This window comes from Drosophila busckii, chromosome 3L (assembly GCF_011750605.1).
Source record: "Drosophila busckii strain San Diego stock center, stock number 13000-0081.31 chromosome 3L, ASM1175060v1, whole genome shotgun sequence".
Taxonomy (NCBI): domain Eukaryota; kingdom Metazoa; phylum Arthropoda; class Insecta; order Diptera; family Drosophilidae; genus Drosophila; species Drosophila busckii.
Window position 1 is genome coordinate 12,235,346 of NC_046606.1, and position 13,914 is coordinate 12,249,259.

General features: G+C 44.1%; 1 protein-coding gene across 1 annotated transcript; it reads left to right on the top strand.

Annotated features, from left to right (window-relative positions):
• The first annotated feature begins 4,678 nt into the window (after positions 1-4,678).
• Positions 4,679-8,348, top strand: LOC108600511 (fat-body protein 1). The gene is made up of 2 exons (XM_017988149.2): positions 4,679-4,838; positions 4,891-8,348. The coding sequence occupies exons 1-2, from the start codon at positions 4,760-4,762 to the stop codon at positions 8,340-8,342; spliced, it is 3,531 nt and encodes a 1,176-aa protein (XP_017843638.2). The 5' UTR covers positions 4,679-4,759; the 3' UTR covers positions 8,343-8,348.
• The last annotated feature ends 5,566 nt before the right edge of the window (positions 8,349-13,914 follow it).

The window sequence follows — 13,914 nt, forward strand, 5'->3', positions numbered from 1 at the left end:
TTATCAAAATTTAACGGGTCAACTGCGTTGCGAACAAAAGTCAATAGCTATCAAAACTAACAGACACGCGTAGCACACGTGCACCCACACCCACCACCCACCAGTTAGCAGCCACCCACCCACAATTCTTACAAATTCGCTTTGGTTTTTGTCGCTGGTGTTTCACTTGTTTCAAGGCAGCAGCAGCAGCAGCAGGAGCCAGAGGACAATCGAAAAACGTGTGAAACGAAAGTTGTTTGATTTTCTCAGTCGAGTGGCAGCGAGGGGCGGGGGGAAGGGCGCTGCAGCACAAAAGTAGCAATGAGCTGTAGATACTTTGCCTTTGGCACTAGAGTAGAAAATTTTTGTTTTATTTATTTGGCACGACGTCCCCTTTAACCTTGCCAGCATCTTCTATTTTCTGTTCTTGTTCTTTTGCTATACGTTTCTTTTTTTTTTTGTTGGCCTGGCACACTCACATCCGCTTTGATAAAAAGAAATATTTTCTTTTTGGCATGCGTAGAGCTGGTGCCAGAGCATTATTACTAGTGGCATATTTATATTTGTATTTTTGTATTTATATTTGAGCAGAGTGCATTATTTGCTGCTGATGCTGCTGCTGCTGCTATTATTATTATTATTTTGGCTGGACCAGTGGCCATTATACGGAGGATATTGTGTGGCCATGAATCAATTGGCCAATGCTCATTGCTACGGAAATATGCTGAGCCACAAAAAAGAAAAAAAAGTTGACACTCCATTTGCATTTGCCGCAAGTTGAACCTTTTTGCTACTACTTATGCTTGCCACATAATCGCGTGTAATAAATTTTAATTTTTTAAGCATTTGTAAGCAGTTTTATCGCGCCAACAAAGGACTACATTTTTTAAGTGCCAAGCCAGCTGAAAAATATACGCATATAAAAGGATATAAGATTAAGACGCCAAGGCGACATAAAAAAAAAAGAAGACAGAACTCAAGCAAATTAGCGCAGCGGGCTTGGGGATAAGACAGGGGAGGGCAGGGCAGGGCCTGACTGTTGCGGTTTATCACGCCCACCGCGTCAACGGATATCCGACGCATGGAAGACAAACAAAAAAGGCATTAAATCTCATTTAAGTCAAAGCGAGACGCGGCAACCCCCAAGCAAACACTCAACGCCTCAGCTTATGCTACAGCTTCTTGCCAAGCAGCAGCAGCAACAACAAAAGCAGCAGCAACAGCAACTTCACTGAAAAGCTTCAAACATATATAAAATACAAGTAAACAAAGCTTGCTGCTTGAATTAATAAACAATTTTATACAGCTTCATATATTTATAGTTAGTACTTTAATTTTATGCCTTAACTTGCACACACTTTTATTTGTTTTCGTCTTTTAAATACAAGTAAACAAAGCTTGCTGCTTGAATTAATAAACAAATTTATACAGATTCATATATTTATAGTTTATCACTTTAATTTTTATGCTTAACTTGCACACACTTTTATTTGTTTTCGTCTTTTATTTTTTATAAGTTACGCTTGTATAGCATTAATGACACTGCTCTTGCACATCCTGCAGGATGCGTTTGCATGCCAAGGCACAAGAGCTGCAGCAATTAAACTGAGCGCCGACTGCTGAAACTGTTCGCAGGCCTTACAACAACAACAACAACAACAACAACAGCAGCAGCAGCAGCAAATGCATAAGCGCAGACAATAACAGCCATGAACTGCTGCTCTTTTTTTTCTTTTGCTGCCTGGCTGGCTGGTTGGTTGGTCAGCAAGCAGCACAAAGGAGCAATTAATGCGAAATTGTCAGTGCATAATTGCTGAGCATGCAGCTGTGTAGCGTCATTCGCTGTGGCATAAAGAAGCAATTAATGCCACACAAAAATGCGCTTGGGCATGCATGAAAAATGTGTTGAGTGGCGCTGCAGAAAAAAAAAACTGCAGCAAAGTGGCAGCCAAAAGACAAATCCAAATCCAAAGTTGCTGACGATCATTTCGTCAATGCGGCAAACAATTGCAATTTACTTTAGCTGTGGCCAACAGCAGCAGCAACAACAACAATGCGCACAGCTTTAGCCTAAGCCAATGTGGCATGCGGCATGTGGCACCCACGTAGCGCTTTCACATCCGTTGCATGCCAAGCACGTTGCAAATTGTCGCAACGCACTCGCAGCGCATTCAAAAAATGTCAGCCAACAAAAGCCAACGGCCAAACGAATTGCCAATTTAAATGTGAATAGAAAAATTGCAGAAGCTTTAGCCACCCACGCACCACTCACCATCCCTTCTTAGCAACAACTGCCCTTGACAAGACTGCGCTTACAATTCGCCAATCACTCGAACGTTTCAAACAATAACAATTGTCTGCATTTGTTTGTAAGCTTCCAAAAAAAAACACAAAACGCAGCATCTATTGTCCTTGCACTCATTATTGGCATTAAATTAGCGCCGCATATATGAATTTCAGAAATTTGAATATGTATTCCAATTCAACAGATACAAATATTTGAAGCTATTCGCTCCGTTACAACTAATTCACAAATAGTTGGCTTGTTTGCTTAGTTCATAACTTCGCTACATAATTTTCTATTTATTAATGTTTTGCCCATTTGAATTGTGTTTGGGTGGCTGTAAATAATGATAGCTTAGCGTTGTTAGAATCGTGAGACGTATCTGAACAAAACTGCATTCAAATTTGGAAGTTGTAAGATTTTCGATATTTTGACAAAAAACGTGATGTAAATTAAGCCAAAGAACACCTCAGTCCGATCATTTTTGGCTGAGATATAGCTTCTCAAAGTTAGAAAGTTTTAAGAAATGAAGACGTCCTGATTTTTGCAAAAATTTACAGGGGTTACATCACGTTTTTGCCAAAATATCGAAAATCTTACAACTTCCAAATTTGAATGCAGTTTTATTCAGATGCATCTCACGAGTCTAACAAGGCATGAAACACTAAAATCGGAAGCAATTTCGCTGAATTACGGCTAATCAAAGTGCGATATTTCACAGAAATTTGTCTAGTTTCTTTACTATTTTGTTCATAACTTTGCAAAACAATGTGTTACGTAAACGTTTTTATACTCAATTTTAATTGTTAATGCCTAACGTCCAACACAAAATGGTAAACTACATCCAATCGGAAGCGTTTAAGGCGATTATAGCTTTCGCAAATCTTGAATTTAAACAAAAAGTAGCCTTTCGGCATTGGTTTTATGGCCATAACTTTGCCAAAACAATTGTTTATTGCTCAAACACAACAGCATATGTTTATTTACTGTCTCATGAGTGAATTAAGCCAAAAAACTCTCAATACCATCATTTTGGCTGAGATATGCTTCCTCCCAAGTTAGAAGTTAAGAAATGATAGACGGCCTGATTTTGCAAAAATTTACAGGGGTTACATCACGTTTTTTGTCAAAATATCGAAAATCTTGCAACTTCCAAATTTGAATGCAGTTTTGTTCAAGATAACGTCTCACGATCTAACAAGACATGAAACTCGGAATCGGAGCCATTTCGCCTGAATTACGGCTAATCAACAGTGCGATATTTCACAGAATTTGTCTTGCGGTGTTTATTATTTTGTTCATAAACTTTGCAAAACAGTGTGTTATGTAAACGTTTTTATACTCCATTTTAATTGTTAATGCCACGCCCACATAAAATGGTATAAAACATCCAAATCGGAATGCGTTTTAGGCGCGTTATAGCTTCGCAAATCTTGAATTTAAACAAAAAGTAGCCTTTCGGCATTGGTTTTATGGCCATAACTTTGTTAAAATCATTTTTAGATTGATTAAACACAACAGCATATACTTATCTACAATCTCATGAGTAAGCTAAGCCAACTAAGCCTAAACGTTTCAGTCCGATTATGTTTGGCTGAGATAGAGCTTCTCAAAGTTAGAAACTGATAAGAAATGAAGACGGCATCATTTTGCAATTTATTTTTCCAGATGCTTCTCACGATTCTAACTAGACATAAAACTCTGAAATCAGATGCAATCAACTGCAAGTAACTATGTATATGTTAACTATTTAGTTTTTAGCTATAATGTCATTTGATGTTTAGTTGCTGAATGAAAATTGTTTTTGTTGTTAGTTTTCCAACTTAAAATAATCTTAATAATATTGTTATGTTCAAAAGATAAAAGTGTTTTGTTGGAAAATCACGCAAAGCTATAAAGCATTGCAATAATGCAAGCTTATAATAAATATAGCACCATATACACATGATATGTATTGATTTAATTGCTTTGTAGATAACTTGCAGCCAGCTTGGCAGCAACATTTTTGTGTGTGAGCAAACAAAGGCAGCAAACAAATAAGTCAAAGGCCCAGACTTGGCAAATGCAAATGCAATTGCAATTGAAGATGCACCCGCAAAATTTGATACACCAGTGCAATGGACCGAATTGATGTGATTCATTATCTGCTGGCGCAGCCGTTCAACCGAGCGCCAGCCAATTGGCAATCACATGAGTCTGCCCGAAAACCGAATCTGTTGACCTTTTGGCACTCTATCAGTTGCATAATGGGCGCTGCGAATGCGGACTGATAAACAAATTTAATGTGCTGCCAGCTTGGCTTGGCGTGTCTTGGAGACAATTAAGTGTTTACGTAGGCATAGGCCTAGGCCTAGGCGGGATTGATAAGCAAGGCTTGGGGTATAAAAGCCAAGCGCTGGGACAGCACAAATCGCAGTCGTTTGCTGTTCTCTGGTGTTCAGTAAATCAATTCAATTGTTTAACTCATCAACAACAATCATAACAACAACAATCAGTATGCAAAGGCTATTGTTGCTCTGTGCGCTGCTGGGCGGCGTCGCCGCAGGACGCATCCTGCAGCGTGACATGAACACGGGTAAGCATTGGCGGCAGTTAAACTGCTCTTCACTATACGATTTGCTTTGCAGTTGGGCAGCGCATTGAGCGCATGTCCTCGCAGGACTTGTTGCGCCAGAAGTTCTTGCTGGACATTGTGCAGCGTGTGCAGCAGCCGCTGCAGCTGCAGGAGCTCATCCAGCTGGACCAAGGACTCATTACCGATGCTCAGCGCTATCGCGGCGGCATTGATACGGAGATGCAGCGCGTCATTGAGCTCGATCGCCAGCGCGCGCTGTTGGGCATCAATGACAATTGCAACATTGGCAACATGTTGCATGTGCAGCAGCTGCGTGGCATCTATCGCCTGCTGGTGCGTGCCCTGGACTTTGACACACTGCAGCGCAATGTAATCTATCTGCGCCGCAACATTAATCCCGTGCTGCTGATCAATGCTCTGACCATGGCCATACGTGATCGCGACGATACTCAGTCGCTGATCATGCCCGCCATGCAGGAGATTCTGCCAGAGCTGTACTTGGATCAGCAGGTGATTGAGCGCGCGCAGCGTCTGCAACTGGACACGGAGCAAAGTGTGCGTCCCGGCATTATGGACCTGGTGGGTCTGGGCCAGCGCATGCGTCAGGTTAATCCGATTATGAATATTGTCATGCCCTGGCGCGATCTGCGCATGCAAATGGCGCTGAGAAAGCAGCAACTGCTGCCCCAGCTCAATCGCGTCATTGTGCCCACGCAGTCTGTGGAGGAGGAGCACATTGGTTTGTTAACCGAAGACATTGGCCTGCGCAGCTTTATACAGACGCTCATCCAGGAGTTGGCTGTGCATGTGGACATCAGCGAACAAAGACGTCGCACCATTGGCAACGTACGTGACATAAACATGGAGCAGCGTCTTGTGGATGTGGATGACATGGACAACGATCGCTTGATGCGTCTTAATCGCAGACGCATGCAGCAGCAACAAAACATCGATGTTGACATTACCGATCAAAGACGCCGCACAATTGGCAACGTACGTGATGTGGATGTGGATGACATGGACAATGATCGTTTGATGCGCCTCAATCGCAGACGTATGCAGCAGCAGAACATCAATGATGACGACGACAGCATCAACAACATTAACCAACGCGAGCGTGACGAGCTGCATCGTGTGCCTCTGGAGCGTATTTACGGCCAGAACATTGGCAGCAACATCTTTGGCACCCGTCGCAATGTGGAGAGCCAGCTGAACACTGTGGACAGCAACAACGAGCGTCTGCTGCATGTGGGTCGCCGCCGTCAGCAGCTCAACCAGGATGACGTGTCGCTGAATGAGAACCAACGCACACGTATGCTGGACCAAGATCGTCTAATCAACAGCCGCTTCGGCAACATGGACATCGACAATGAGCGTCTGTTGCACATTAACCGCCGTCGACTGGATGACTCTATGGACAACATGACGCCACGCCGCATTGGCCGCATTGGCGAGGGCCGCCGTGTCGTGGACAACGATGATGACATCACCAGCTATATGCGCAATCGCTTTGATGATGAGGACAACATGGATATGCTGCGTCGCAATCGCGTCTTTAAGGTGCCCACTCAGCAGGAGCGCTTCATGCGTGTGCTGCAGAACGATATTGAGCGCATGGGCAACACGCGTGACTCCAACATTAATGATCTGCCCACTGTAGCACGCGACGATGAGCGCTTGGTGCACATCAACAGACGCCGCATGGATCAGTCCGATAGCATGACGCCACGCAGCCGTTTGAACTACTTGATGCCTCGTCGCGTTGAACGCATTGGTGAGGGTCGCCGTGTGCTGGACGAGAATGTGCTGATTGGCAAATACAATCGCCAGGATCAGCGTGTCGATCAGTTCGAGGATGAGGACATTATGAGCACGCTGCGTCGCAATCGTCTGGTGAAGAACCCAACGGAACAGCAACGCTTTATGAATGTTGTGCGCGGAGATCGCAGAATTGAGGGAGTTAGCAATATGCGTGACAGCAACATCAATGATCTGCCCACTGTGGCACGCGATGATGAGCGCCTGGTGCACATCAACAGACGCCGCCTGGATCAAGGCATGAGTCCCATGCGCGTGCAACGCATTGGTGAGGGCCGTCGTGTGCTGGACGATGAAGTCATGAGCGAGGAGCAGATTGCCAAGCTCATACGCAGCGACAATCGCCTGACACAGCTCAGCGAGGAGGAGATCATCGAGCTGCTGCGTCAGCAGCGCCTGCGCAGGCAGCAAGTGAACGAGGATGGCATTGAGCGTGGCATACGCAGCCGTCGCAGTGTGGTCAACCAGATTGAGGAGCGTCGTCCACGCAGCAGCGAGGTGCTGTTGCAGAATCTCAGACAGTTGCTGGCACGCCTGAACCAGGAGCGCATTTCACTGCGTCTGGGCAATGATGAGGGTGATAATCTCGGCTTGCTGTATCCACAGAACCAGGCACAACGCTATGCATTGCGCTTGAATGAGATGCGCATGGAATCGCGTCGCAATCGTCAGATGCTGGAGCAGATAAACCAAATCGAGAGTCGTCTGCAGCAGGTGATTAATCAGCAAGTGCGTGGCATCGACATCAACAACGGCATGCAGCTGGAGCAGCAGCAGGAAGTGGAGTGCATGATTGGCGATGTGCTCATGGGTCATCTGGGCGAGGTTGGCATTATCAACATTTTAGGTGAGCTGCTGCAGCTGGATGAGCTGCGTCTGAACAATCCCGTGCTGCTGCACACGCTGCGTCGCATTGTCAACATTGTGGATCAGCAGCGGGAGCAGCTGTTGGGCGTCTATCGTCGCGAGCAACTGCTCATGTCCGATGTGAGCATCAACGATGTGCGCGTCAGCAAGCTGCGCACTCGCATTGAGGACTTCGATGTGGAGCTGAACAACATGTTGGAGCAGACACAGCAGACTATAGTGGCGCGTCAGCAGCGCCTCAACAACAAGCCCTTCACCATTGATATGGACATCAGCTCGCAGCGTGCACAGGATGTCATCATACGCGTATTTTTGGGTCCACGCCAGGATGTCAATGGCCGTGATGTGAGCCTGGAGCAGCGTCGCGCTGATTTTGTGCTGCTCGACGCTGTCAATCGTCAGCTGCAATCTGGCCGCAATCTCATCCAGCTGCGTTCCGCCGACATTACCTGGACTACACGTGATGTGACGCCTCTAAGCGAGATCTATCGCCGTGTGATGACTGCGTTGCGTGGCCAATCGGATGAGCTGGTTATATCCGAGATGGTGGGTGAGACTGGTTGCTTCCCGCAGCGTCTGCTGCTGCCACGTGGACGTGTCGAGGGTCTGCCCATGCAGCTGCTGGTTATAGTGTCGCCCATGCAGCGTCAAGGCCGCGTGGAGCGCCGCATTGATGGCGTTATTGGCATCAGCTTGGCTTCGCTAATGGACAGCCGTCCGCTAGGCTTCCCGCTGGATCGTCGCATTGAGAGCGAGCAGCAGCTGCTGCATCTGTCCAATGTCCAAATCCAGGATGTGGTCATAGTGCATGATAACTAAAACTCCTCTAGCTAAAACGAAAGACCGATAAGCCTTTTAAACTCTTTTGCACACCCCTCTGACACCAACGATATGTAACATTAATTTTAAACTTTAAATAATATTTTTAATACTCGAATAAAACTATGCAATAGATGCATAAATGCATTGCCAACTCAATATGTTGTTTCGTTTTACCTTTTTTCTAATCAATTGACTGCTTAAAATTCCCTCAACTCGGCTACAGTTGACTGGCTTTTCTAATTTCGAGCAACAATTTTAATGCAAATTGCCAGAGCGGGATTAGAGCCTGGTGCTGGTGCTGGTGCTAGTGAAGCAGCCCCCTTAACAAAGGCAGACAGCTCTTGCACATTATGTTTGGGGCAGACAATGCACTTTTGCCTGGCAAAATAGCTGCCAGGCAGCTGCAGCTGCTACTATAATAGACTTTTCTTATTCTTGCCACACAACTCAATTTGCTTGCCCCCCACAAGCGCGCCACCGCAAGCTCCACTCAATGGCTCTGGCTCTGTGTGCATATCTGGTCTGCAGCAGACGCGCAGCGAAGCGTCAATTGCCAAATTAATTGGCCGTAAAAAATTGAAAATGAAAATATAATCACACTTTCCGTTGTGGCGTTGTCACTGAGCACAGCTCAACTCAGCTCAGCATTTAACTCCTGCCACGCCCATTTCTGCCCATGGTCTGGTCTGGTCTGGCGTTGGTGTTGGCCAACCAACGTTGGCAGCGTAGCAAGCAGCAGACATTTCGCTGCGGGCTGCAATATGTTGCATTTTTTTACAGTTATACAGCAAGGGATTTGTATGCGCTGTAAAATTGTTAAGAGAAAAGAGAATATACAACTTGTATTTGATAATAATTTTATACGAACATTAGATGGAAGCAAAGTCATAAATCAGGACATAACTTTTTCTTTAATACAAAATTAGAACACTAGAAACTTTGCATTAAGAATTCCAAGCTATCGAACATTTTACTCGTGCCAAGTATAAAGCAATCAATAAAGCTATATGCAACCTGTTACTCCGTTTAATTTTGAAATTCAGAGGGTATTTGCCTCTTGACTTCTATTTTACTTTTTACATTCTCTGCTGGCAAAGAATGTGGCACAACGCATAATGGAAAAATGCTAGGCACTCGACCTGTCGCTGACTCTTTTGCTGCCTGAATGCACTTTCATTATCTTTGAGTGTTTCTCATCCACATTCTATTATTTTTCATCTTTTTTCTTACTTTATGTGTGTGTTTTTTTGTTGTTGTTGTTGCCATCATCAGTCTGCTGTGCTGATTAGAGCGGCAAGCACTTGGCATTACATGGCCTATTAGCTTGGCTGGCTTAATGCAAAAATAATTATGTCTCGTTAATCAGTGGGAGCTTGCTAAAAACTTTGCGACTTTTGGGGCCCCCAAGTCGAATTTGAAACCCTTTGCCACTGCACACAACTTGCGCCAAGTGGCAATTGAAGGTAGCAAGGCGCATTCTCAAGAAACTTTTGTGATTAGCGCGCGAGAGCTCAGAGCACAGATAGCGCCGAGTTAGCAGCCAACTGGCAAAAGGCGAAAAGGTTGTGTAGCACTTGATGCGGAAATGCCGCATAATTTATGTTGTGCGGCTAGCTGCGCCGGAAATGCCGTCGCGCTTAGTAGTGGCAACAATTTTCATAGCATACATCTGAGAGCGCTCGACACGCAAAAGTTTTTGCAAAGCAAATTAGCGTACTACGGCGTACGCGTTTGTTTCGCCCGCAAAACTTTTTCAGTTATGAATATAAAGTTTATTTATTAAGCAAACAAGTTGGCGCTCTTATCTGTGGCAAAAGTGTGCTTTTTTCTTTACGCTACATTTAGTTTGGCAAACAATTTCACAGTTGAGCAGAACTCCAAGCCTGAATAGCTATGGAAATTAATTGAAAAAGAAAACCAAAGACATGTTTGCAAAAGAAATAACTTGCTGGCTTAATGTGCTCAAAACTTCTTGTTACCTTTTGTTAAGACGTGTGGAAAATATTGACAATTTGGCCAAGTTAAAAGCAACAGAGACGGGCGTGAGTTGCATGCAAATCAACACGACGACCCCACACCCCCGTAAAAACTTGACAATAAACATTTTTACATACCCTTGGAAAGAGTTGAGGGCAACTGAGGGGCGGAGAGCTATCAAGTTGAACAGAAAACTTCTACTGCTATTGAAGCATCTACAAGCGACGAGCATGTGCACAATATAGAAAAATGCTAACAAACGGAAATGTGATATACGCGACGCAACAGAAAATACAAAGGCTAATGTTGCTTGAAGCGGGGGCAGGCTGTGTATGTGGGTGTGGGCTGAGCACTAGGAATAGCAATGTAACCAATTGGTTACAAGCTATTCAATATATAGCAGCGGGCGTTTAGGTGTTGCTGCTACATGTGGCAAGCGTTGCGTTGTCGTCTATTCAATTTGCAGCGAATTAAGCAAAAGGAAAGCAACAAAAAGAAGAAAAAGAAATATCGCAGTTGAAGAAAATACATTCAAATTCAGGCGAGGCATTGTCAAAAGGCTTTGCTGCTATTGTAAAAAATAGAACCACAATCATCTCTCTGGCCGCCCCCTGCCCTTTTCCAATCTCTCTATGGAGGCACGCAGCTGACACGCTTTGGCGCATTGCTAGATAAGAAGGCGTGAGTAAGGTTTCCACAGGCTTTTGGATTGAAGAGGGGATTAAAAGCGTGCGCCAAGGCATTACGGAAATGTGCACAGGAAGGGATGCTGGATGCTGAAAATCTCAGGTAAGCACACAACTTATAGTTTACAAACATTTTTTTTTCAATTACTGTTGCTGTCACAGCAAAATCAATCAATTTTGCGTAACCACAGCCAAAGCCAAAGCGCAAATGCATTTAATTTTCCAATATGTTGTGGGTATCAAGGCTTAGCTGCTATAAATTTGTAACGCAAATTGATTTTGTGGCCACACACACAAATTGCAGCGAGTGCACATTTTATTTTATTTCATTTTGTATGCATTTTAATTTTCGATCATTTTGTCAACTAATGGAGCATCAATATTGCTGGCAATATTTGCTGTGTCAGGCTGAATGAACGCTTTGTAATTAGAATAAAATATGAGTGAGCCAAGCGCTATAAAGTATGCTACAAAATACGCGCCAAAGAGCAAACAATAAACTCGCATTCGTTGCGGCTTATTTGCTATTCACACCACAAATGAAAAAAAAAACAATAATAAACAAAGCTAAAGGGACCGCAACCCCCCGCACCACACACACGCACACAAAAGACAACCCTGGCGGGCAGAATAAAGAAGCCCTCAAGTGCCAAGTAACGAATGCGAAAAGCAATAAAAATGTTCTCACACGCACAATATCCACAATGCCGCAGCAAATTTGTTGCAAATCAAAATAATTTCTAGAGTCTAGAGCAAAGCGAATAAAAAAGCCATGAATTCAATACGAAGGCTCAACACGCTTATTTAAGCAGTGCCATATATTTAATGATTTATCTCGAATGTTGTCAAGCTGCAGCTGAAGGTGCACATACCCTTTGCAGCTTGTAGAGCATAGTTTATCATCAAAAGCGAAGGCTTGTTGTTGACCATTGACAATAATCCCTCACACTCCTTGCCACATCCTTCCAGCATCCATCCCTGCATACTAACGCATACAGTGGCATTCTACAAAAAGTACGAGCAGCGTCTATGGCATTCCATAACAATTTATGCAATCAGTTGGACAAAGTAAACTGCCACCACCCATGGACTGCGCGTAGAGGCGTTTGCTTAATCCTTTTGAATATTTTTGACACGTGCGCTGCAATTATTTTATTACCCCCGCGCGAGTGCAACGCACATAAAAAACAACAAGCAGAGCTAGAGCAACAGCCAGAGTACTGCAGTCAGCATGCCACGCCCACTCAATAGACAGAGCCATTCTATTTTTTTTATGGGTCTGTGTGTGCGTTGAGTGCTGCTGCGTATTTTTGGGCGCAACAATGGGCCGGCAATTGATGCAATTCATTGAAATTGTTGGTGACTGTTTAGACTAAAATTGCATTAGTCGCCAAGGCTATTGTTGGCTGTTAGGGCCGCGCACGGTGCTCTGGAGCAGTTGAAGCACAAACAATTGGCAATAATTTTACGCGGTTGCATTGAAATTCAAGCGGCGCAAATTGTGAGTTTTTAACACTCAGCCCGCCCACCCCAGAGCAGCCCAATTATGGTCGCTTTGCATTATCACAAAACACATGCATACATATTTATATTTTGAATAATGATGCCATTTGTTTGGCCATAGAATACTGTGTGCTGGCCATAAAATTTGGCTTTGCCACATAATTCAAATTGTTAATCGCGTTTAATGGCGGCATTTATCAATATTTGAAATAATAAAAACAACAACAACAACAGCAGCAGCAAGTAAAATGCAAATGCTAAAGCAGATGAACTGAAAGCTGCTCCCCAAAAACATTAAGTGGCAACATCCCCAAGCAGACAGTCAAGCCCATTTCCTTGTCGTCCAATGACAATGTGTTGACAATGCAGAAAACAAAAATGGCGTCTAATATGGCGACAAAAAATATGTTGCGGGGCTGGCGGAAATAAAAGCGCAACGGTCAGCGCCTGCATTGGAGCCCCAACCAAACAGCCAAGGATACGCCCTTAGTTATGAAGTTTGCCAGCAGTTCGTAGAGTCCCGCAACCCCCACACCCCCACACGCTATTAATGCGCACCATTGTGTCAAGATAAAGCAACGGAAATTAGCACGATAGCAGGAAGTTGGCAGCGTCGTTGGCGTTGTTTCTTCACGGCAACCAAGAAGACGACAACGACAAGCAGCAGCAGCAGCAAGCAGCAAGTGCGATAAAAAGAATCAAATAAAAACAGCACAAGTAGCAGCAGCAGCAGCAGCAAATGGCAGCCAAAGTCAGAGACAAGAGCGAGTTGAGCGACAGTCGGACAGCCCCGGAGGCCAGCCACAAATAATAATGAAAACGGAAATGAAATACAATACCCAGGAATGCCACAAGAGATGCTGAATAGCAATGATGATGATGATGATGCCTGCTGGCCCCAATGCGACACATGGACTAGCACTTGGACTACTACCTTGGCTTTGTTTATTAGCTTTTGTCAAACAATGAACTAAGACTTTAAATATTTCTGTTAAAATGTATCTATAATAAATATAAAAAATAGAAATAATCTTGTTTAATTCAAAAATATGTCTACGCTTTAGCTGACTCTGCCCAAGCCTCTTAAGTTGCCAAGTTGGCAACAATCGAAAATTAATAAGCCATGAGCAAGTTGCTTCTTTTTGGCCCTTTTTTTATATGCATGCCTTGGGGCAGGGGGCAATCACTTTTCATTAAGGGCCAACGGCAACGCGAACTGTGTGACTGGCATTCATTTTATAAACCGCACACACAAATTAGGCACAAACAACAAATGGTAAAATGTATAAAAAGAAAATGCCAAAATGCTACGCTGATTGTCGTCTATTCTTACAAAGTTGTTCGCCTTTTTTATTTTGGCTAGCGTGTGGGCAGGGGGCGTGGCATGCAAAGTCAATTAGGCA

Bases quoted from the DNA above. Each gene is read 5' to 3' on its own strand.
- LOC108600511 (XM_017988149.2), top strand. From the start codon at position 4,760: ATGCAAAGGCTATTGTTGCTCTGTGCGCTGCTGGGCGGCGTCGCCGCA. The intron at 4,839-4,890 runs GTAAGCATTGGC...TTTGCTTTGCAG, and splicing joins GCAGCGTGACATGAACACGG to TTGGGCAGCGCATTGAGCGC.